General features: G+C 46.4%; 1 protein-coding gene across 1 annotated transcript; it reads right to left on the bottom strand.

The window, feature by feature from the left end:
- Positions 1–1,222: 1,222 nt before the first annotated feature.
- GTF3C2 (general transcription factor IIIC subunit 2) lies at positions 1,223–24,166 on the bottom strand. The gene is made up of 19 exons (XM_077774046.1): positions 24,079–24,166; positions 14,210–14,480; positions 13,725–14,046; positions 12,854–13,139; positions 10,398–10,492; positions 10,001–10,078; positions 9,770–9,868; positions 8,461–8,688; positions 8,165–8,276; positions 7,857–7,965; positions 6,755–6,780; positions 6,441–6,570; positions 4,435–4,579; positions 4,168–4,329; positions 3,872–3,959; positions 3,484–3,612; positions 2,814–2,963; positions 2,556–2,663; positions 1,223–2,261 (listed from the first exon to the last, which is right to left on the bottom strand). The coding sequence occupies exons 2-19, from the start codon at positions 14,454–14,456 to the stop codon at positions 2,043–2,045; spliced, it is 2,733 nt and encodes a 910-aa protein (XP_077630172.1). The 5' UTR covers positions 14,457–14,480; positions 24,079–24,166; the 3' UTR covers positions 1,223–2,042.
- Positions 24,167–25,443: the final 1,277 nt, after the last annotated feature.

Below are 25,443 nucleotides of genomic sequence, written 5' to 3'. Positions count from 1 at the left end.
AATATCAAATAAAATGGGGCAATACCTCATGATTCAGTAACATATGGAAAATACCTGAAATAGATCAAGTGCTAGCTTAATAAACACTCATTTATCCTTTTTTCTTCCTTTCCTGTTGAGAACACAAGGGACAGAGAATATTTACTAGAGGAATCTAGGAAGCTCCTTGATGAAAGGTGAGATTTGCATTGGGACCTTGAAAGATGAATAGGGTTTATGTGGAGATGATGAAAAGGATGCTCCTGGAGCAGGGAACAGTGTGAGCAAAGCCACAAAGAAGAAAAGTACAGGAATCATGGATAGTATACAGCATACACATTGGAAGGGAAGGTTGAAGTGAACGGCCTGGGAAGAAGAGGGAACATGGTAGAGAAAGAGAGCAAGGGCTGAGAGCAACCTCCTGATTTTCTTTTGGAGGTGGAGACCGAGGCTGAGAGTCCACAGCAGGAGCAGGCTGCCAGCACTGACCTATAGCCTCAACAGCATGGGTCCCCAGATCCTATCTTCTCTGCCGCTGAAAGTGGAATTCCATGAGGCAGTGTCAAGGGGCTGCTGTGTAGAATGAGCAAAGCTTCTCTGCAATGGAAGGCATTTCCCTATCAGTCAGCTCAAAAACAAAAGTGGCATAACCAACCAGAGCCTGGTCACAATGGGACAGTAGAAGACTGGGCTCCTTTGCAATGACATGGGTTGTGGTCCCTCTGCTGCTAATAGTCTGGCTGCCTCTAGGCTGTTTCCTCTTCTGTGCAGGAAGGAAACTGCAACTGCTTGATTCCTTTCTTCTTCTTGACATAAGATAAATTCCCTACGCCCAAGAGGCAGAAAGCTATTCAAAGATATTTGGCCAACCAGTCTACAGTGCCAGAGGGTTTTGCTCCAGGTAGGCGCTAAATGAATCTCCACCCCCTCCAGTTGGAGCTGGCTGTGTATTTTTCTCTATCTCCTGAGCTCATTTGACTCCTCCCCCCTCCACCCCCAAACTTGACTGTACTACTATACATTCCAAGACTGTGTGGTTTGCTGGGGTCTGTCTTTGCTTTGGAGGCGGTACTGCAGTCCCTAGGACTCTGCGGCACCCCCAAGAGGGCTCTATAACCACACATTACTGTACTTGGGTTCTAAACACCTCTTATCTAGAGAGTCAAAGCAGCTAGACATGTTTAATAACTCAACGATGTGACAGGATCATGAAGGACCAAAAATCATGACGTGTAAAGAATGGTTAAAGTAACTGAAGATATTTAATCTAGAGAAAAGACTTGGGAAACACATGATAGCTATTTTTAAATATTTGAAAGGGCAATCACAGGAAGAATGACTAGAGTTCCTAATAACCATGGTGAAATGTATAGAAGTATACTCTTTGACTTAATATAAAGGAAGATTTTTTTTTTTAAACATGACTGCCTAGGAGTGTTCGAGTAAGGTCAGACGACCAATGGGAATATTTCATAAGCAGGAGCAAGTAAGATCTGAGCCACTGTTCTACTAGTAGGGCGCTTGTGGTGTTCCTCAGTTAAAGAAGTACGATAAGCCGCTTCAATCCAATAAATTACCGTCCCCCTCACGGGCCTGTGTGTTGGTTACTTTGAAGAGGGAGTTGAGGAGGCAGTAATACTGGGTCCTGGAATATAGTCAGACAGGAGCCTTCATACAGATACCCTTTCCAGTTCTCCAAACACCCACTCGCATGTGGTCTCAAAAACACCCAGTTCCTTTACTCAGCTTTACCCACTTCACAATATGCTCAATATGAGCAATTTGACTCCCAAGCCTAGGTCAGGCCTGAGTGCTTCTCATGAGCCAGAGTTTTAGGTGGAGGAGCCTTGAGAGTTTGTGGAGGGAGAGCCCCCCTGCCCGCAGGGGCCTGTGATGACAGAGTCTGTGGAAGGAGAGGTATCTAAGGAGTCCTGGCAAGGCAGGTCTAAAGGTCCAGGTCTGGCAGCGTCACTATCCAGGAAGACCCCAGTTCCTATGGCCCTGTGGGTGGGGGCCATTTGTTCCTGGCAGACTTCATTCCAAAGGTCCTGCGTGGACCACGACTAGGGACCGGGCAGAAGGCGATGGCTAGTTGGAGGGAAGCCGGGCCCTTTAATAGGGGAGGACGGCTGGAACATAGCAGTGAAGTGGGCTCGGCTTTCAAGCTGCATACGGTGGCCCAGGGGTGAGGTGAGTCCACGGACAAAATGGATCCGGACCAGCCCCGACTGTCCCCCAGATACCAGCCATCCATAGGAATCCAGGTTTGGGCTGAAGCGGACCTGTGAAGAGAACAGAAAACAAAAGAGAGATGCTCACAGTTGGTGCCTTAGGATGAGTGGCAGCTGTAAGAGGAGGAAAAGAAAAAGGGCCCCGGTCTGAAAGGATAAGACCACGATGGGGTGAGAGGTAGAAATGCGGGTGTCTATCGTGCTCTGCAGGAGGGGTCGCCAGAGCGGTTTTCCCTTCCCAGCTCTCTGTTACCTTTCCATCGCCCATTTCATTGATCAGCTGTGCAGAGCAGGGAGAAAAGGAGAGTGAAGAAGCGTGGAGAAGATGAGAGGCAAGGCTTTTACCTTGTGAATCGCCTCCAGCTGCAGCCTATCCAGGCAGAGCTGCGAGTGCCCCTCCCCTTCCTGCATGCGCAGCATTGGCTCTCTGTGGACCAGATCATGGAAGGAACCCTGGGGAGGGGAGGAGGACGAGAGAGAGAAAGCCAGCAGCTTCTTAGTCTTGCATCTTTGGGCTACAACTCCTTAGGAAGCCCGACTATTCCAGGACTAAAGTTTTCTACTTTTTAAAATGTCACACCCATTCTCCTGGCCTCAATTTACCAAATCTGTGTCCTGAAAGAGCAAGTAGTGATGGCTGACAGTTTCAGCATAAGTTCGAGCCTTGGGAGGGTTGGGGGCCTCCGATGAAGCAGAATGGTCTCGACCTTCAGGGCTGTCCTGATATGGCATCAGATCTGCTTTATATATAGGCTAGAAAAGAGACCATGACATACTGAAGACAGAATCAAAGTAAAAGAGAAAGTTGGTTTTGGGCAGGAGAGACTTAAAAGATGGAAGAAGGTGGTATGTTGGAACCTATGCTCAGATGCACGTGGGTGGGGAAGTTTATGCACAATGCTGTGCTAAGACTTCCAGGGACTGGGCACCTGAGGAGCTGAGTCGGTTAAGCATCTGACTTCGGCTCAGGTCATGATCTCATGGCTTGTGAGTTCGAGCCCCGCGTCAGGCTCCGTGCTGACAGCTCAGAGCCTGGAGCCTGCTTCGGATTCTGTGTCTCCCTCTCTCTCTGCCCCTCCCCTGCTCACGCTCTGTCTCTCAAAAGTGAACATTAAAAATTTTTTTTTCTTTAAAAAGATTTCCAGGGACAACTCCAGGTCTGGGAGACCTCGTACAAATTTGTACCCTATTGCTAATTTATAGTTCTAATTGAGGAGATCACGTGGATTAGGACCCAACAGATGGTGCTGCCATTAAATATTCATATACGTACGAATCTTCGCTCTACAGGTCGCTTGACATTTATTGGGTTCAGTGCCATATCTGGCAATATAGCTGCAATGAGCTCCCCGGATATGTCTCCTGCGGCTATTGTCCCAAGCCAGTCGGATCCTGAAAGACTCTAATAAGAAGAGACAGATATCTTTCATTGATTCACTCACTCATATTGTTTCAGTTCTGTGAACTGGTAACAACAGCACAGTCCGAAGTGGGAGACACACACACACACACACACACACAAATGAGCTCATGCATAACCCTTATCTATGATGATACAGTTACCATACACCTCTTTTTCTATCCCAAACTACTGCCTCTTCCTGACCACCAGCAGGTGAGTAAAGGAAGCATTTTCCTGTGTCATGAAGAGAGGGGCTCACCCAGACAGTGCCTTTTCGAGGAGCAGTGAAATAGGCCTTGAAACCAAGGTAACCAGCATCAATATAATGAATTCCACAGAGTCCATAACTGTAAGAGGAAGAAAAAAAAAAACCACTTTCCTTTTCCCAAGATTGCATTCATTCCCTTCCCCAGTTCTTTCCAGAACGCAGACTACCTCGATGTTTCCTTCAGTGCCCAACTCTGAACCCCCCTCTCCCCACAACAGTCTGGCACACTTTGCACCCCAACCCTTAGGGCCTGTCCCAGAGCTCCTCCTGTGTTCATTGTGCCGTACGAGGCGTAGCAGTTGTCCTGAGCCACGGTGACCCCATTGTAGGGGAGCAGCCAGGCCAGCTCTGTACTCAAGAAGCGCTTGATAGAGTTTATGGGTTCATAAGGTCGTCGAAGGTCCCAGAATTTGATTTTGCGGTCACTCCCCGCAGAGACAAGGAAATGACTGTGGAAAGAGGGAAGAAGAGGGAGTAGATCAAATCTGGGCAAGGCCGGGACCGCCGGCCTGCCCAGGCTTCACCTCCCACGCCACAGCTCTCCCGTCCCATACCTGTTGGCTTTGCACCACTGAAGGGCACGTACCGCCTGGTCATGGGCTAGGAAACACTGGAAAGGGTAGAGTTTCAAGGAGCCGTCAGAGAGCCGTATCCGCTGCAAGGGTGAGCTAGTGGGAAGGTTCCAGAAAACCACCATGCCTGAGGTAGGGATGGAATGTGTAGGTATTAAAGTCAAGTTCTCTCTTCTTTGCTCTAAAGCCTTCCTCTGGGCTCCTAGGACCTTTGCCTTTTACCCTCAGATGTGACCCCTTGTGAAAGGATATGTGGATCATGATCATCTAGCCAACATTCCTTCCAGGATATTTTAGCTCCAGCTCTCATCAACCAAAAGCATCATAGCTTATTCTGGGACTTGCAGTTGAAAGCTGGACTGAATACACCCAGTAAGTGGCCTGGACTCCCTACTAAATAAAAGCAAAGGGCTTTTTAAAAGGCATATACCCTCTAGGACAGGGTCGGCAAACTACAGCCCTTGGGCTAAATACAGCCTGCTGCCTGCTTTGGTAAATAAAGTCTGACTGGAACACAGTCACACCCATTGGTTTACCTCACATATGGGTATGGCTGCCTTCAGTTTTCAATGGCAGAGTTGAGCAGTTCCAACAATGGTCCAACAGCCCACAAGACATAAAATATTCACTATCTGGACCTTTAGAGAAATGTCTGCCAACTCTGCTCTAAGATAAAGAGAACAGGCAAGAAGCCAAAAGCAACAAGATGTGGAGAAACAGAAAACAAAGAAAGAAAGAAATAGAAACGAACTCTCCTGACCCAAAAAGCTGCCCCCAACCGGGCTGGTGGAGGAGGAGGTAATCTAAAGTAGAACTCTGATAAAAATAAAGTGAGAATTTCATAAACAATAGTTGGGGAAAATATTTGTAGCTGAAAACTCAGGAAATGGAGCACCTATGAACCTTTCTTGAAAGACCTTATTGGCAGCGGACTCCAGCTGAGCCCTTTCAGTAATTTGGCGACAGGGGCGGCATGAGGTGAACAGGCCGGTGGACACACATGATCATTCCAACACAGAATTAAGGTTAAATAACGGGAATCAAGACAGCAAAACAGCATCAAGAATGGCAGCGTGCAACTATGAAAAATCACGGCACCCAAAGAAACACTGCGAAGACAGGGTTGGGGAGAGGTGTGAGAGTGCTAATTTCCAGACCTCCCTGGGCTGAGGCTGCTGCTGAGGTCGGACTGTGAAATTGTCACTTGGTTAACTCCCCACCACTGGAGTGTTCTTTATCATCCTTCTCCCCCCCCTCCCACCGTTTTAACCTCAAAGCATCTTTAAGGAACTGATGTCTCTGTGGCGAGGAACATTTATGGGGAGCTGAGCCCAGCTTTCAGTTTCCGTTCAGTCTTTTTCTGTCATGAAATTAAAGTTAATTAAATTTCATACATTTTCATTAAAATAGCTTATAGAGGGGCTCCCGGCTGGCTCCACGGGGAAAGCGTGTGACTCTTGCTCTCACGGCTGTGAGTCCCAGCTCCACGCTGAGTGTGGAGATTATTTAAAAACAAAATCTTTAAAACAGCTTATACAAGGGGCGCCTGGGGGGCTCAGTGGGTTAAGTGTCCAACTTCAGCTCAGGTCATGATCTCATGGTTCATGAGTTCGAGCCCCACATTGGGATCTCTGCTGTCAGCGTGGAGCCTGCTTCAGATCCTGTCTCCCTCTCTCTGCCTCTTAAATATAAAAAAGAAAAAAAAGTTTTTAAATATTGTATACAGAATGATCCCATGGTCACAGAATTCTTTCTCTCACCATATGATCTTTTTATCTTTATATATGCATACAGAATTCCATGAAATGATGTTCACCACCTCTTAATTATGGTTTTCTGAATAGAAGATTTCTAGTGACTTTTTCTTCTGTGTATTTTTTTACATTGCTTGAACATAATGCCCAACACTGAACCATAAAAGAAACAACCAAAAAACAAGCTTCTACAAACTTTAAAGAGCAGCATCCCCTTATGTTTTGTTTTGTTACCATTATAGTAGCCAGCAGCCAGGTGGTGGTGGGGCCGGGTGGGCATCCAGGCCAGGCTAAGGCACTGACCACACTCAGAGGGGTCCGAAGCTTGCATAGACCCCACCTGAAGGGTCGCCACACATTGTACCTGCAAGAGACAGAAGAGCCGGGCCTAGGGTTAGAATACCTACCACTTGCCACAAAGGCTCAAATCAGTGTTTAATCCAGCAGGATGGGGGTTTTTCAGAGGCAGAAGGAGACTCGCTGTGGAATCTAGTAAGGGAGGCTCGAGAAGATGGAGCCTTGGCTAAGGTAGCAGGTTCCTCACTCACCTTATAGATGGAGGGCTTCACTGCATCTGTGAGGGAAGAAGAGCGGCAACTGATGCTCTGGGAACAGAGGACTGAAGTCTTGACCTGTCTTGCTCAGCACCCCTGATCTGAGAACGACCTTCCCTTACACTCATCTCTCCACCAGCACACTGATGAATCTACCTCTACCTGCCCCCATCACCCCCCCATTAGAGTGAGTGTGTCCTTCCTATCAGAATGGCTGATTGCTCCACTCCCTCTCTCCCCACCCTCTCTCACCTTTTCCAGAACTTTGCTAATCTGGTTATCTTTCCTTTCTCCTGAGTGATCCACTTTCTCTCTCCCTAATGCATCATTCTCATATTCATATGTAAACATGCACTCTAGTCTCCTAACTCGATAAAACACACACACAAACAAAATCCTTCCTTTACCCCGTATTCACCTCCAGCTACCACCCTCATCTATGTGTTCCTCTTCGCAGCCAGATTACGGTCTTTGGTCTATGTCTATGCATCTGTCTTTACTTCCTCCCTGCCTATTCCCCCCCTCAGCCCGCTCCTCCACCAGCCCACCAAATATGGCATTTCTCGGGGCTCAACACCGGGTGCCCTTTTCTTTAAATACTCAGTATGGTTGAAAATCAGATTTGACAAATAGGAGCTGCCTTTCCCTGACCCCTTCCTGTTCTTGCTCATCTTCGGCTCTATCTTCTCTCCCTCCCTTCCCAACGAGGAGAGGGGGTTTAAGTGTGCACCGAGAGGCAAGTGCCTACGTGAGGAAAGGAGAGGAGATTTCAGGACTGAGGGAGGGACAAGAGTGTGGCAGGGGAGATCGGGGGCTCCCCTCAGCACGTCAGCTGTGGCAGCAGGAGGGGAGGGCCTGAGAGCCCGCAGCAGGGAAGGGGAGAAAAGGGAGTGTGCTCACAGAGCCCAGTGAGAAGACTGCAGGAGACGGTGCCCCCTTCGCAGGCCGCTACAGAGCCGGGGGAGGACAGAAGGTGCGAAGCCGCAGTGGCCGTTGCCGAGTGAGGCTTGGTCCTCGAGGCTGGGCCAGGAGGGGCCTCAGGGGAGACAGACAGACCCTCCTGCAGCACCACCCCCTCGCCTGCTGCACTACTCACCTGGGGGCTGCTGAGCCAGCAGGGCCTCCGGATGGGGCAGACTGAACAGCAGCACCTTTCCGTCTGAGCAGGCAAGAGCCAAGAGGCCCAAGCGGGGCAGAAGAGGAGCCTAGAGGGGGGACCAGATCTGCACTGAGGCTTGCTGCCTTCAGGGCCTCTCCGAAAACTTGTGAGGTTTCGGCCCCTGAAAATGACATGGAGTTGCTGGGAAAACTCCATCCACCGCTCTCTGTCACCTCTGGGACCCCGCAGGGCCCCTCTGTTCTGACTCTGAGTCCTAGAGCATCCCACAACCAACAGGGAGGTACCTTCCGAGGGGTGCCTGGAAGTTCCCATGCTCCACTGGGGCAGAACTTGAGGTCCCAGATGCAGCCATGGTCACAAGCAATCCCATAGACAAAGTGGGCCCTATTGCCGGGACTGAGGAGAGAAAGCACATGGGGAGAATGGGTAGGGGGAAGGGGCCTAGGGCTGCTGGAGCCTGTGTTCACCCCATCTCAACCCGATCCAAGGCCCCTGCCCCACCTCCCAGCGCCCCTGCCTGGCCCCACCCTTTTCTCCTCCTTCACCACCCTCCTGCAGCAGCATCCCAGCCCCACCTCACCAGCTTTCTTGCTGCAAGGTCCCGAGGCCCCAGAGTTGGAGCAGCCCGGGACCTGAATGAAGCTGACTCAGTGCGTGGGTCTCATTCATGTCAGGACTGGAGAAAAGGGCCACATATTGCGAAGCTGATGCCCCCTCTGGCACTGGGCACCAATCCAGAGCCCAGAGGGGTCCTCCTGTGAAGAAGGACACATCCCAGCGCTCTGGGTGTGCTGTGATCGAGCTAAATCTAGAGAAAAGTCAAAGATGGGATGAAGAAAGGAATTAATAAAAGGTAATAAGGACTTCATTAGGTGAATGGATAAATAAACATCCAAGCGATGGAATTTTACATGGCACTAATAAGAAATGAGCTATCAACAATGAAACGGCATGGGGGACGCTTAAATGTATATTACTAAGTGAAAGAAGCCCACCCGAGAAAGGCTACACGCTATATGAACCCAACTATGTGACATTTTGGAAAAGGCAAACCTATACAGTCCAAAGGTCTGTATAGAGGATTAGAGGGCAGGGGAGGATGAGTAGTTAGAAGACACAGGACTTTTAGGGCAGCGGAACTACTCTGTATGATCCCATGACAGAGATGTCATTATACATTTGTCCACACCTGCAGAATGGACAACACCAAGAGTGAACCCCAACGTAAACAATGGACTTTGAGTGATGATGTGTCGATGCAGGCTCGTCCATCGTTACAAATGTACCCTCTGGTGAGGGACACTGATAATGGGGGAGCTGTGCATGTATGGGGACAGGGGGGCATATGGGAGACCTCTGCACCTCCTTCTCAATTTTGCTGTGAACCTAAAACTCGTCCAAAAAAATGAAGTCTTTAGGAAAAAAAATGGTAATGAGGACAGAATGGGAGCTCCACCTGGAGCTGGTATGAACTGGCTTAAGCAAGGGCCAGAATATCAAGAACATTCTACAGGTGAGAAGAGTCCTTAGCCACCATCTGTATCTTCCTCCTTTCCTTCCAAAGCCTGTCGAGCTCTAGTTCACCTGCAGGTGAACAGGCTGTGCATTCTGCTTTACTTCAGGGCTCTCTCCAGGGTCAGTCAACCCAGGTCTATCTGAGTCGATGTGACTTATACACGGGTTTGACCTTCCATCTCTAGCTGCCCTCAGTCTGGCCAGCAGTGATGAGCACTGCAGACTAGATGGGGTTGACCAGCTCTGGCAAGGCCTCCCACCCTGGGACCAACTGGAACAGCATCAGGGGAAGAACAGGGCCAATATGTCATCCTTTTCAACATTCGTTTTTCCTGTTTCTATGCCCTAGAATCAGGAAGAGATGCAACCTTCACCTGTTTATTCGGTAGAGCGTGCCGTCTTCAGGAAGCCCTTCACGCTGCACAGAAAACAGTGGAGACTTCTCCTGCTGGGGTAGGTAGGGAGCCGCCTCCCTGGGGGAAGGCAAAGGGAAGAGCATGAATGTGGAAGACTGTCGTGCCCCCTCGCCCCCAGGATTCCCTGTCCCCCTTCTGATTCCAGGAGTGTCACCCCCTCCTCAGCTTCAGAATGTCTCTTTAACTTACAGTTCAGACAACAAGTGCCACTTCCAGGCTAGCGGAATCCACTCTGCAAACTCCCAGTACGAATGCTTCTGTTCTCGGCTGGAGGGACAGGAGCAGCGTTAATGGGGGAGAGAAATTCTAGGGCAGCTGCCCAGTAAACCTTTGTGCGGTGGCGGGAGGGATCTATCATCTGTGCTGTCCAACAGAGACACTGGCCGCTAGCTGCAAGTATCTACTGAACGGTGGCTAGTGCAACTGAGAAACTGGACTTTTCATTTCAATTAATTTTAAGTTACGTTTAAATGGCCACACACACAGCGAGTGGCTTCTGTTGGACAGCACGGCTCTGGAGCTCTCGCCTTTAAGTTATGAATGAATGTCTTCAGTGTCCTGCCCTGTGAGAGCTTTCCCTCTTNAGAGGTCCATGGTGAGATGGAGGCACTTCCAAACTGGAGCCATGATGTGATTCGGTAAGCCATTGGGAGCCATTCCCCGGCAGTGCGGCTTCTGCTTCTGAGGGTCAAATGGGGAAAAACATAAGGGAGAGAACTCTATAAATGGGAGAAAGTCCCCAGAAGGCAGCTTGCCCAGCTTTTACTTCTCTTGGCACTACTTCCTCCCTAGCCTCTGACCTGTCAGTGTCTTAAAAGATTGATGTTTCCACCATGACAAGGACTTTACCTTCTGCAAAACCTGTTATGTATTTTCTTTTTATTTTTTTAAGTTTATTTAATTTGGCAGGGGGCGGGGGAGTACACGCATAGGTGCACATGAGGGAGGGGCAGAGAGAGAGGGAGAGAGAGAGAATTCCAAGCAGGTTCTCTGGTATCAGCGAGGAGCCCAACCCCACAAACCGTGAGTGAGATCGTGACCAGAGCCAAAATCAAGAAACAGGATGCTTAACCAACTGAGCCACCCAGCTGCCCAGAACCCATTATGTATTTTCTGTTCACCTTCCTCAGTGTCTCCATGCATTTGCTTCTGGAAACTCTGGCCCTATGGGACAGTGTCTCCTTGTTCCTGGCTCTCTAATATTCCTCCACAGGCTCTCCCTCCTCTGACAGATTTGGTTGATGATGGTGTTTCCCCGAGTCCCTCTGTCTTCTCCTCAACCCTCCATACACGTACTTCAGGTAATCCCATCCCATGCCCATAGCTCTGACTACCATCATGATGCCTGATTATCAAGTTTATATCTTAGTAAATGTAAACTGTATTTAGTTTCAGCTTTTCTACAAATTCTAGACTTTTACAGTGATCTCAAGCCATATTACAGAGCCTAAAGCAAAAGGAAAAATCAGTAATACAGTTCCTGTCTTTATTTAAAACTTTGATATTTTGTTCATCATAAATTTACTGCATTAATTTTTATTTTTTAAAATGTTGCATCACAGTATTTATCTTGATTACTGAGGGGTTTGGAACTCCCTTAAATGTTGCACTTGAGACAAGGCAAGTACTGATTCCCTGCACGTGACTGGCTACCAGACATCTCCAGTGGGATGGCCCATGGCCCACAGGCACCTCCAGCTCAACATGTCAGAAAGTGAGTTTATCATCAGGTGTTATACGTAAGTGGCGAATCACAGTTCTACTCCTGAAATCACTGTTATGCTCTATGTATATGGATTTAAATAAAATTTAAAAATTAAGGGATTCCTGGGTGGCTCAGTTGGTTGGGCATCCGACTTTTGGTGTTGGCTCAGGTCATGATTTCACAGTTCGTGGGTTCAAGCCCTGCGTTGGGCTCTGTGCTGGCAGCGTGAAGCCTGCTTGGGATTCTCTCTCTCTCCTCTCTCTCTGCCCCTCCCCCACTCATGCTCACTCTCTCTCTCTCAAAATAAATTTTAAAAACTTAAAAATAAATTTCAAAAGAAAAAAGAGAAAGTGAGCTCATGGCCTCCCCTGCCCCACGGCTCCTCTGTCCTGAAGTCCGGCACAAGAGAGCACCATCTAAGTTAGAAACGCCTACTCCTTCCTTTTCTGCGATGGCCAAGTGCTGCTGATTGTCATAAACGTCTCTTGCATCTGTCCCTCACCTTCACTTGCCTCATGGCCTGATTCGGGGGCCCCCTGTCATTCCCTGGATGACTGAAGTTGTCTTCTAACTGTCCACTGCTGACTGACCTGCCGTCCTAATTATGTTATATTTCTACTTAGAAACCTTTGTTGTATAGCTTCTGTCTATGACGATGAAAACGTTTTGGAAACGGGTCGTGCGAGACCTGCACAACACCGAGGACATGCTCACGCCACTCAGTCGTACATTTTTAAATGGCAAATTTTATGTTATGTATATTTTACCTCAATTCAACAAACATGCAAGCGCCTGTGTCGGCTCGCTGCAGTGGTGGTAGGGCCATCGTCCCGAGTTTGATCCCACTGCTCTCCCCCAGGCCCTCCGCGGTCCCGCAGGGCACTTCCGCACCCTTGGGAACTTGCTGAGGGCTCTCAGTGTCCCGTCCTGGGAATTTCGGGGAAAACCAATCCCTCTGGCAGACTCCCAGTCATCTCTCAGGACCTAGCCCAGCCACCACTCCTCTGTGAAGCCTGAGTGGTTCGCTGCCCTCTACCCTCCCAGAGCACTGTGTTCGCCCCGGTGACGCACCCATCACACTGCGGACTCTGTGAGGCAGAATGCTCTCGCAGCCACATGCGTTTCCTAGTGCAGAGTAGACGCCCGACATCTGAATGATGTAACCCCATGTACTTACACCCTCAGCCACCCCCTCCCCACCACCTCAACTGTTTTTAAGGGTGTCCCTTCCTTTACCTACTTTGGCCCTCAGTTACTAGGCCAAAGCTATCCTTTGGGCACCCCGCAGACCCCCTAACAGTCCTCCTATTTCCCCACTTTCTTGTTCATTCAGTTACCCCCGAAGTAGATCCTCGTGGGGTGCTTCGAGGCACCGCAGGCTCGGGGTCAGATGAGATCTCGCTTGGGGCCTCGCTTTCATTTCCATCTTCAGTCTCAACCTGGAGAACAAAGTCTTCATCCCGTGCAGTGTTATTCTCTTCTTCTCCACCTTGACAGGCTGCCTGCGGCTGGCTTTTGTTTGGCTGGGCAGGGCTGCTCACTTTGGGGCTCTCGGGACGGGGCACTGGAGCAGGCAGGGTTGTTGACAGCTCCTCAGCCAGTTCCTGAAGGTACAGAAGTGCCCTGTGGCACAGGGCAGAGTCAGAGCCATACTCACAGGCACTTAACTGAGAGACCACTTTTCCAGATACTTAGCTGATTCTTAACTCACTGGATCCTCCCAAGGACCCTGCAAAGCAGCTATTAGTTTTCCCTCCCCCTGTGATAAAGAACTAGAGATCCAGGGAAGTTACAGACTTGGCCAGGATAGGACTCAGATCACGTCTGCGGACTGTGAACTCAGATCTGCCACCTCCAAGTCCAAAAGCACTTTCATCCTACCGCAGAGATCAGTAAGAGCCAAGGGAAGAATGGAAGGGCACAGAGAGACTGATACCCTGGGTGGTAAAATTGCAACGAAGACCTGGAGGAAACTGAAAAAGGTGACAGGATACAAGGCACAGAAAGCAACCTCCTCGACAGACAAACTTAGCAGCAGGTAAAAGTTGGCTGCAGTAAGAGCTAGAAGATGGCTCAAGCCCCCAGAACCCAGATGCTACCCCTGCTTACCTGACGCCTCACCACAGCCTCTCAGCTCTCCAACATCTGTCCCACCCTGATCCCTTCACCCCGGCCCCCCTCCACCGAGCTGCGCCCCACGATCCTTACACTTGGGCAGCCCTTCGGCGGGGTCGTTCCCCAGGAGGGGTCTCAAAGTCCTCAGGGGGCCTCTTTGGAGGTGGAGACTCTGGCTGATCTAGGTCTTTGGACAACTTCAGCAGTAGCAGCTCTGCCTTGGACCTTCGACCTCGCTTCTTAGGCATAGGGGCGGCTAGAGGGCCGGATTGATCTAAGAGACCAGGAACCAGAGGGGCTGATGGAGCATTAGGTTGTTGGGGCCTTTTGGGGCCTTTTCGTGTCCTACCACCTCTCTTCCGGCCGGGCTTTGAGGCCCTAGGTTTTGGGACCTTTGACATCTCTGAAGAAAGATCTGTAGAGAAGAATATGGGTCTGTGAGACGGGACCAGAGCTCAAATCTCCTCGGAATAGATTATACCATACCCAGGTTGGCAAGGTCCTGTGAGCTCACCCTGCTGTCTTTCATCTTAAGCTAAACATGGGGAGATAAAAAGATTAAAGGACAAGGTACATACCTTGCTGTTCAAGTCTGGAGAAGCTTTCTTGTTCTGGAGGGAGCCTGCTCTCATCAAGAGAATCCTCAAATCCAGGCAAAGGTGGAGGTAAAGACATCTCTATGGAAGCCTCAGCACTGGTTATTTCTGAAGAGGCCTTGACATCAAACTGGTTTAGCACCTCTTGTCCAGGAGAGTCTACCACAGTCATGTTCCTCACGGGGCCGGCCTCCCCCAGGGCAACACAGCCGACCCCGCAGGTATCCATCAGCACCCCCTAAAATGGCTGTGCCTGCACAGAGACATACATGTGAGGAGAAGGCAAGAGCTATCTGAACTGGCTCAGATTTTTCCACTTTCCTGTCTTTTCTCCTCCCATCTCAGCCCCTGCCCCCTACTTCCCCAGCGGAACTATTTAACAATAATCACTAAACATCTTCTATGTTAGGCACTATTCTAGGAACTGGGAATATGACAGTAAGCAAGAAGGACAAGGTCCCTGCCCTCACGGAACCTACACACCAGTGGAGCTGGCAATGAACAGATAATCAGGAAGTTACCATTTATTTACTAAATGCTTACTCTGTGCCAAGCACTGTATTGCTTAGCCAGTTTAATTTAAAGCTCTTAAATTTTCTTATGAGGATAATGCAGTGAATGAACAATTATTTAACTCCTTCCCCTAAAACCCAATGAAATAAATCACCCTTCCCCTCAAAACAGTAAAGAGAGAGAGAGAGAGAGAGAGAGAGAGAAGGATGGATCCAGAGAAGGGCCACAACTTCCTAAAACAGACTATAAAGAATACTTGCCAGATACTTAAATTTAGACCACAGTGAAGGGGAGGATGCACAGAGCTAACTTCCATCTTTGTGAATACTAGTTAAGGAACAAATTTATTTTATAAGTAAGAGTTATCTGGTGGCCTGCCATTCATCTTTCACCTGAATAGAGGAGGTGGATGGCTACAAGACAATTAAGGAACATCCTACTTCATTAGGAGACCTTTCCCATATTGAAGAATGGACTAAAGGTGTGTCTGGCTGGCTCAATAGGTAAGAGCATGTAACTCTTGCCCTCGGGGATCGTGAGTTTGAGACCTATGTTGGGTGTAGAGATTATGAAGAATAAAATCTNAATAATTGTCACAAATCTTCATTTTTTTTCAAACCCAGAAAATCAACTGTGTAACCACAGACCAAAGTAAACTGACAGAGATGAACAAAACACTGACCACCAAACCAAAAAGCTGAGCAACATAGAACTCTGCAAGGGCCCAGTTTTTGGTTGGAATAACCTGCCTATTTATGACAAAAAGGGAGAAATAGCTCAAATCCCAGGAAAGAATTCCCTACAGGTCTGCATATGCCTTAAGGATAAATAATTCATTAGCCTCAGCTGAAAAGTGTGCTAATACAAAATACCATGGGAAACATACAAATTGAACTTCCCAACTGTCTCTGTTAAAGAAACTACCATCTAGGGGCGCCTGGGTGGCTTAGTCGGTTGAGCGTCCGACTTTCGCTTGGGTCATGATGTCACGGTTCGTGGGTTCAAGCCCCACGTTGGGCTCTGTGCTGACTGCCAGCTCAGAGCCTGGAGCCTGTTTCAGAGTCTGTGTCTCCCTCTCTCTCTGACCCTCCCCTGCTCACGCTGTCTCTCTCTCTCCTAGAAATAAATAAAAACATTAAAAAAAATTAAAAAAAAAAAAAAGAAACTACCATCTAAACATATTATAAACTGTACCAATAGCCAGTCCCCTAACCCAGGTGCTAAGGAACACTGTGCTATGGGCATAGTGTTATATCACCGAGGTAAACAGAGATCAGTGAGAATCCATCAACCCTGTTCTTTGGTAAAGAGCAAGCCCTGAAAGAATTACTCCATTCAAAATTAGTAATAAACAAAAAGGATCCACATGAAATCGATGCATAGATACTACAGAAAGAATAAAAAGGACACAAAGGAAAAAAGATGGAAAGTATCCTTTCAAAGAAAGCCTCCAGAAAACAGAAGAAAACCTGCAACAAAAAATGTCTATACAATACATAAAACAACAACAACAACAACCAAAGATACCATGGAATCCAAGAAGAGATAAAAAAAACAGTGGGGAGGTGGAAAGTGAGCAGTCATAAAGAAACTGAGTAAATGGATAAGATCACCATGAAATGAAATGAAAGCCAACATATGAATAATTGATGTTCCCAAAGAAGAGAGAAGAAAAAGGGGAACAGAAGTGTTTAGAAAGAAAGAAAGAAAGAACTCAAGAAAGAAAGAAAGAAAGAAAGAAAGAAAGAAAGAAAGAAAGAAAGAAAGAAAAGAAAAGAAAAACTTAACAGAAGAAAATTTCCTGAAATAAAAATTAGAATATTTTCCTGAAATAAATGGAGACCCTGGTCTATCAATCAGAAGAGCTTATTGTGTAAAAGGCAAGCAAACGTCAATAAAGAATCATCAAGACCAAGAAATACTTGAGTGAAGATACTAAATTTCTCCCACAAAGGGAAAAGTAAATATCAGGTCAGCCTCAGAGTTCTCAGAAACATTTGATGCCAGAAGATGAAGAAACATAAAGAGGGTCAAGAGAATTCTTTACTTAACTGAGACATCATTCATGTAAAGGCAACAGGATGGCATTCTCAATATGGAATTATAAAACTTATGCACCCTTAGTTTAAAAAAAAATCAACTTGAAGACCTACTTCAGCCAATGAAAGATAAATCGATATAAAGAACTTTCTAAGATTTTGAAATTTTCATTTAAGTTTATTTATTTGAGAAAGAGAGCATAAGCGGGGCAGAAGGGCAGAGAGAGGGGGACAGAGAATCCCAAGCAGGCTCCATGTTTGGGGGCAGGGCTCAATTTCACCAACTGTGAGATCATCACCTGAGCTGAAACCAAGAGACAGACGCTTAGCTGACTGTGCCACGGAAGCACCACAAGAATTTTCTAGTGGAGAAGCTGTGGTATAAAGATTGACAGTAAGCATTCAACCCAGTGACACATTGACTTTAAACACTTGTGGTAACTACCACTGTAAAACACTCTAATTTAAAACTTCGAAAAGCCCTGTAATGTAAAAATAAGAATTTTCTGACTGTAATAGACTAAGATAAAAATGTATCCTACTTTTGCTTGTAAGGTTGGTAACTGGAGAAGGGCAATTAATACCATTTAGATATTTAAAAGAACTAAAAGCCATATACTATGTTGCTTACAAAATATCCAGCAGACCACAGGAACCAGAAAAAAATTGTTTAAAAGGCTGTACAATAAGACACTGAAAATAAAAGAAACACAAAAAAGAAAAGCAAAAAACCTACAAAGAAGATAAAGATACATTTAACAGTGGCACCTGGATGGCTCAGTTGGTTAGGCGCCTGACTTTGGCCCAAGTCATGACCTTAGGTTTGTGGATTTGAGCCCCACGTGGGGTTCTGTGCTGACAGCTCAGAGCCTGGAGCCTGCTTCAGATTCTGTGTCTTCTTCCTCTCTCTCTGCCCCTCCTCCACTCACTGTCTCTCAAAAATAAATAAATGTTAAAAAAAAAAGAAATAAAAAATTAAAAAAAGAATAAAGGTTTGGATTGATTTTAAAAAGTCAAACTATATACTTAGAAAGAGTATCTAACACAGGGGCACCTGGGTGTCTCAGTCAGTTAAGCATTCAACTCTTGATTTCAGCTCAGGTCATGTTCTTGTGGTTTGTGAGTTTGAGACCTGCACTGGGGTCTGCATTTACAGTACAGAGACTGCTTGGGATTCTCTCTCTCTCCTTTCTCTCTGTCCCTCCCCCACTTGTTCTCTGTCTCTCTCTCAAAATAAATAAATAAACTTAAAAAAAAAAAGAAAGAAAGAAAGAAAGAGGGGTACCTGGGTGCCTCAGTCAGTTAAGCGTCTGACTTCAGCTCAGGTCATGATCTTACAGTCTGTGAGTTCAAGCCCCATGTCGGGCTCTGTGCTGATAAGTCAGAGCCTGGAGCCTACTTTGGAGTCTGTATCTCCCTCTCTGTCCCTTCCCTGCTTGTGCTCTGTCTCTATGTCTCAAAAACAAATAAACGTTAAAAAAATTTTAAAAAAGAGAGAGATGTCTAACACAAAGGAACTCAAAAGGCTGTAAATCTAAAGATATATTCAAATATATAGGGCAAATGTAAGCACAAAGAAAATAGGAGTTTTGTTGGTAATAGCAAAGTTGAATTCGGGGAAAAAGTATTAAATGAGACAAAGAGGGAGTACTTTATTATAAAACTTCAAATTATATAAAAGATAAACATCATGAACTGTTAGATGTCAAATGACAGCATCAAAATAAAGCAAAATCTTCAGGAAGCACAAGAACTACTTCTTTTAACCACTGACAGATCAAGTAGATAAGGACAGAGAAGACATGAATAAAGTGATTATTTGACCTCTCTGATGGTCCAGGTTCAGCTGCACGGAACAGAATCCTCTCTAGCGAGTTCAGCTAAAAGGGATTTATTATAGGGTATTACATGGTTCATACCAGTGGTTCCTAAAGTGTGGTGGTCTAGGCAGCAACAGCATCACTTGGAAATTCGTTAAAATGCAGATTTCCAGTCCTATCCCAGATCTATTGAATCAGAAACTCTGGGATGGGGCCAACACTTTGTGTCTCCACAAGCCCTTCAGGTTACGAGGAGGCCCCCACGAATCACGGGGCCCCTGCCACCACTGGTGGGTGGTTCCATGAATTGCCTCTGCAAAGATCAGAAAGGGACCTGACTGAACAGGGAGGACCCCCCCTCTGGCTCCCAGATCCAGAATCATACGCCTGCCACAATCCGAACCAATAATATGTATTGTCTCCTGGCCTGCTTCGCTCTGCTCTAAACTGAGGTTCCAATTTGAGTTCTTCAACAGCACACTTAATTGGCAAGACCGAAATCATATTCAAAATCTTAGATGGGAAAAAATTCCAGGAAACGAAATTTCTAGCTTTCCAAGCTCTCATGCCCCACTTACCCCCTGGTAGAAAGTGGCATCAGTATCCTGTCATTTCTTCTCCAAGGCCATTTCTAGAGCCAGAGTTCTCCCCATCTTGTAAACACTGTTCTTTGAAGCTCAGAACATTCAGCTAACCCACTGCTACTGCCTGCTGTCACACACTGGACCTTGTCATCACACAAAACCTTTTAACCTCCAAAATCACAAAGACATCCCATCCCACTATCTGATCACAACCTCCCATCTTTATAGCTAGATTGCTCACCTACTATCTATATCTATTCTTCAACCATATCAAGCCACTATCTATTGATCTCTCCAATTTCTCCCTGTCTAGCTTAGATTCCTTTATTTGAATCAGACTCCTGTTGATATTATAAAGTTCCTTTCTTGTCTTTTTGCTCCACAAAATTGGCAAAATCTAAGCCCTGGATGAACCAACCATCCTTCCTTTCCATGTGTGTATCTAAGGTGCCGAGTGCTAGCATTCACACTTTCTCTCTAGTCAGTCCCCGCATAACCTCTACCCCAGTATCTGATGCCCTGGTTCTCAGCAGATATTTTGCCTCTGATTCCCAACAAAACCCAAAGCCATTATGTGGGAAATACTTCAATGTCTGGTCAAGAAGCCTACTCTCTGCATCTGAACCCTTCTCTACTTTCTAAGCCCAACCTTCCACTTGTATTCTAGCTCCATTCCCCACATCCTAAGGACACTGGAATTGCTTATCTTTTTCCTTTCCATTGACTATTGCCCAATTGGTTGATTGATTTATAAAGATTTTATTTTTAAGCAATCTCTCCACCCAACATGGGGCTCAAACTCAGGACCCTGAAAACAAGAGTCGCATGCTCCACTGAGGCAGCCAGATGCCAGCCAGATGCCTCTCCAACAGCATTTAAATGTCTATAATTCCTGGGATGCCTGGGTGGCTCAGTTAGTTAAATGTCTGACATTGGTTAAGTGTCTGACTTTGGCTCAGGTCATGATCTCACAGTTCGTGAGTTCGAGCCCTGTGTTGGGCTCTGTGCTGAGGCTACTTCTGATTCTGTGTCTCCCTTCCTCTCTGTTCTCTCTACCCCACTTGCATGTGCACGTGTGCACGCTCTCTCTCAAAAATAAATATTAAAAATTGTTAATGTCTATAATTCTCATCTTAACACACATACAACTATTCTTCAACCCATATTCCTCCTCCCTCTCACTGTCAAACTTTTAAGGAGTTCTCTTGCACATGATGTTTTAATTACCCTGTTTCATTCTAAGATTTTGCCTTTCAACTCATCACTGAAGCTAAAGTCTTCAGTAACTGCTGTGTCAACTAATTCAGTGGACACTTCTCAGTCTCCTTTAACTTGATTTCTTAGCAGCACTGATGCTACTGATCACTCCTTTCTTGAAACATTGTCTTTCTTGAGAAGCAATTCAAGTGCAATAGTTTCAGATCTTTACAGTATATTTTCCTCAGTCATTTAGAGTTGTCTCAGCCACACCCATTTGCTTCTTTGTTTCTTTGCAAATGTATCTCTTTTGTCTTTCCAAAAGTGTCAGCTTAGCTTACTTTCTTTTCTTTTCTAGAATCATCTTTAGAATACTTTTAGTTGAAGTAGAATACTTCTAAATATGTGTAGAATGTAAAGAATAACAATAAAGCACCTGTTCATCTGCCACGTTTCAACTTAGCTTTAATAGAAACAGTAACTCTTTCATACTCAAAATCTTTAAAATTTAAGGGGTGCCTGGGTGGCTTAGTCGGTTAAGCGTCCGACTTTCACTTAGGTCATGATCTCGCGGTTCGTGAGTTCGAGCCCCGCGTCGGGCTCTGTGCTGACTGCCAGCTCAGAGCCTGGAGCCTGTTTCAGTCTGTGACTCCCTCTCTCTCTGACCCTCCCCTGCTCATGCTGTCTCTCTCTCTCTCTCCTATAAATAAATAAAAACATTAAAAAAAAATTTTTTTTAAAAAAAATCTTTAAAATTTAAACATATATCACAATTATGTAAATATAATAACAAATTAACTGACATAAAAAATGTTGAGAACCATCACAATGACTCTTGGCAAGCATTCAACTCAAGCAGTGAGAGCAGAGTGACTGGGCCTACAGGAGAAAAGCCCATAGGCTTCAAGTATGCAGTGGGCCGTGAACATCAGCTTGTATGCTTTACAGAGGAAATGGGGAATGTCAGTTAACACAGGGAGCCAGTTAAATAGGTATCAGTTAAGAGAACTTCTATATATGTCTTAAAGAATTTCCATATCAGTACACAAATATATATATCTTAGTACAGATCTCTTCATTAAGGAGAAATTATTTTCTAGAATAATAATGTGAAGTGGAATTATCCAACTGGGTTAAAGGATATACACATTTCAAAATTTAACAGATACTGCAGACAGCTCACTAAAACAAAAATCAATTTTTAACCCCACTAACCGTATATCAGTACCCATTTTACCACATCCTTGCCAATCTAAAGGATGAATGAATTCTTCCTTAACGTATTTATTTGCATTGTCCTGATAATGATTGAGGTTAGCAACTTCTTTTTATCTATTGGACATCTATATATATTTTTAATGAATTGCCTGTACTTACACTTTGCCCATACTCCTACAGGACAAAGCAATCTTTTCCTTATTCATCTGTGGAACTATTTATGTTGCAAGTACTTTGTTTCTACTTTTTAAAAAACAACTTTGTTTAGGGGCACCTGGGTGGCTCAGTTGGTGGAGCGTGCAAATCTTGATCTCAGGGTTGTAAATTCAATCCCCACACTGGATGTGGAGCCTACTTAAATAAAATAAAATAAAAATAAACTATTTTTAAATGTTTATTTATTTTTGAAAGAAAGAGAGGCAGAGAGAACATGAGTGGGGGGAGGGGCAGAGAGAGAGGGAGACACAGAATCTGAAGCAGGCTCTGAGCTGTCAGCATAGAGCCTGATGCGGGCTCAAACCCACAAACCCTTAAATTATGACCTGAGCTGAAGTCGGACACTTAACCAACTGAGCCACCCAGGCACTCCATAAAATATTTAAACAACAACAACAACAAAACAACAGCTTTATTGATAATGTTTCTTGCTAAACTAAGGTTATATTTTGAGTTAAAATTTTCCCTTTATGACTTTTCCTTTATGACTAGTTTGTTTTGTGTCTTAAAAAGGCATCTCCTACCTCACTGATATAAACATACCCTATTTTATTTTCTTCTAAAACTTTTTCTAGTTTTGAGTCTTAAATGTAGCTCTTGAAGTCCATGTGGGATTTTCTTATGATAAAAAGAGATATGGGTATTTACTTACTTCATATGTATCTTCCCTGAAAGTCTCATAAGGATCTTGCCTGATTCACTACTAAATCCAGAACCTGGTACATGGTAAGTGCAATAATTAAACTCTGTTGATTGAATGACTAACATCGCAAGGCAAATATCCTTTAAGGATTCATTTCTCGAGAAGGCAGCATCAGGATATGGTGGTTAATTTCCATTTATGTCCTCACAATACAAATTTGAGATAACAAGTAAAGGAATGGAAAAATTTGGTAGAGTTTCTAAAAGTTTATATTTGCACCTCAATTTGTTTGGAATGCTGCTTCAAGGCTGCCAGGATTTCCCTTTTCAAGGAAAATAATTAATTAACATAGTTCCTCAAGTATGGAATTACTTTAAACACACTGTTTGGTCTAATACACTGTTTCCCAAAGAGTTCCTATGGTACAAGCTGGTGGTATGCAAGATGATTTTAGTTGATACAAAAATGACTTTTATTTGACTATTTTTATTTTAACTTCTATAAAAAACTCTAGCCCATGAAACCCATGGTGTTTCATCTATCTTGCTTAGATTGAGACTAAAGCACTTAATTTAATTTAATTTTTTAAATATTTTGTTTATTTTTGAGGGAGACATAGAGACAGAGTGAGCAGGGGAGGGTCAGAGAGAGAGGGAGACACAGAATCTGAAGCAGGCACCAGGCTCTGAGCTGTCAGCACAGAGCCCGACGCAGGGCTTGAACCCATGAACCGTGAGATCATGACCTGAGCCGAAGTCGGACGCTTAACTAACTGAGCCACCCAGGCGCCCCATAAAGTATTTAATTTTTAAACTATACCAATTTTTTAAAAATACTAAGAAAATAATACATTTAATAAGAATGGATGGCAAAACAAAACAAAACAAAACAAAACCGGGGCACAGGAATGGCTGAAGTTTGTATAACGATATGCCACTAGGGCGAAGAGGCTTCGTCATACACTACACCCCTCTAACAAAGTGAGTTACTACGGGTGGGGCTGAAGTCGCCACCTCTGCCTTCCCTAGCAAACAGCCAACTTGCTGCGGGATAAAACGACTAGAAGGGTAACATAACTGGCCCTTGGCTGCGCCAATGGGGATGCAGCGCGCGGGGCACAACCCCGGGGCTAGAAGAGCCTCATCGAGGAAGAGGATGAGACACAGCAGAATGAGAATGACCCGCTACCACTCTAGGGGTGACCGTCTGCCCTTCCTCAGGCATGGGCGTGAGGGCAGCTTCCCTCCCTAGCCCGTGCTGGGGGCGAGCCCTGAGTTTTCTGAGGCCGAGGACTACTGTAGGTTTGCTGAGTCCGAGGGATGCAATGTTAGCGGCGACGCGGCCGGGACACAGGATGCCGTGTTACGGCACCTTCTCCCGCACCGCGTCGAGAAGGAAGGCAAGAGCCGTGGTTAGCAGGGATAAGGGATGTCCGGTTGCACTACAGGGAAGGAGGTGGGGAGCGCGATGGTTTCTGCAGCAGCGCGGGCGCTGGAAGTCGCGATGCTGTGCAGAGGGAAGAGCGGAGCCGGGAGCTGGTTCCCATTATCTTAGTGCTATGGGAAAAGGAGGAGGAGGAGGAATCGTGGGGCCCCCGCACACCCCGCTGCGGTACACTCACCCTCACCAAAGTCCTTCCGGAAGTCCAAGTTCGAAGATGGCGCCGCCTGTCTGGTCGCGGTTTTATGACGAAATCTGGTAGCTACTCTTTATTTTCCCCCNACCCCCCCACCCAGGCCTCCAGTGCACAAGGTAAACACGTGAGCTTGATGGGGACTTTGTATCCGAAGACGTTTTCTCAGACTATGTATTCCACAATGCAGTGCGGCGAGACTCCCGCGGCCTTTCGGTGCGGGCGAAGCTCCTGGGCTTTAGCCGCGCAGGGGATGCTGCGTGGCCTTCTGGGAATTGCAGTGTCAAGAAAGGAAGACTGACGCCTGCGCGGTGACGGTCGTCGCGCCCCGCGGATTCCCAAGGGGCCTGTACGCGACCCTCGAGTGTACGGCGCGCCCAGGCCTGGTTGCTGCTCCCGAGCCCTAACGGTCAAGGCTGCTGGCCGCGTGGCGGGCAGGGCCAGGCTGGAGTGAGAGGAACTACGGGGCGCAGTCCCAGCCGAGGACACAGGCTGAGAGATGGAGGAATCCTTGCCACGGGCCGCCAGAGGATGACGGGCCTCCGCGGAGGGCAGCCACTCTTGACGCGCCCTACAAAAACACATTAAAGGGGAATGGGGAAAGGGCAGGGAAGGAAGGGGAGCCAGTAGAAAAGCCTGGCGTGGGGCCTCTGCTCTCGTCTCAACCTCGGGCTCGGGCCCTGGCGTTGGTTGGGCCCAGGCCTTGCCCCACTCGCTCCCTGGGCGATGCTTGTTAAGAGCCCTACTTCTGCTCAGGTCATGATCTCAGGTTTGTGAGTTCAAGGCCCCCCAGGAGGCTTTCTGCTGTCAGCCGAGTTGGCTTCAGAGCCCTGCCCCCCATCATGCTTTCTCTCTCAACAATGAACATCCCTGGGAGGTGGGAGGTTGGTGGACAAGAGAAAGAAAGTAACACATTTCTGCCTTTTCCTGAGACATTTAAAGCTATATAAACTTCCCAAGTCTCCACCTATCAACTAGGAGAGTTCAGGATGTATAAATAGGAACCGGAAGATGTGGAGTAAACCAGCCTTTCTCTTTCCAAAAACTCTTACCTATTAAATTCCCTTGGTTACACAAAACATTTAAGAAAAACGTGGGAGGAGCTAGCTAAGACCTAAAAGCAGGGGTATGGGGACTCCTATCCTAACCCTCTTAGCATTCTAAAGGCAAAGTAAGGCTGCACTGTGGCTTAGGACCAACTTTGTGAGAACGCAAAATTGGGTGCAGCCGAGGCTAGGTTTCCCCTAGTACATTCTATCTGAAATGCTTGACGGATGGACAGCTCTCAGCTTCAAACACTTCTGTAATGAATAAATGTCTCCACTCCTGTTGCCTCAGTTAGGCTATGTTTGA

This window comes from Crocuta crocuta, unplaced genomic scaffold (assembly GCF_008692635.1).
Source record: "Crocuta crocuta isolate KB4526 unplaced genomic scaffold, BGI_CrCroc_1.0 scaffold246, whole genome shotgun sequence".
Classification (NCBI taxonomy): Eukaryota; Metazoa; Chordata; class Mammalia; order Carnivora; family Hyaenidae; genus Crocuta; species Crocuta crocuta.
The sequence above is the reverse complement of the archived record's forward strand: the minus strand, read 5'-3'. Positions and strand labels throughout refer to the sequence as shown.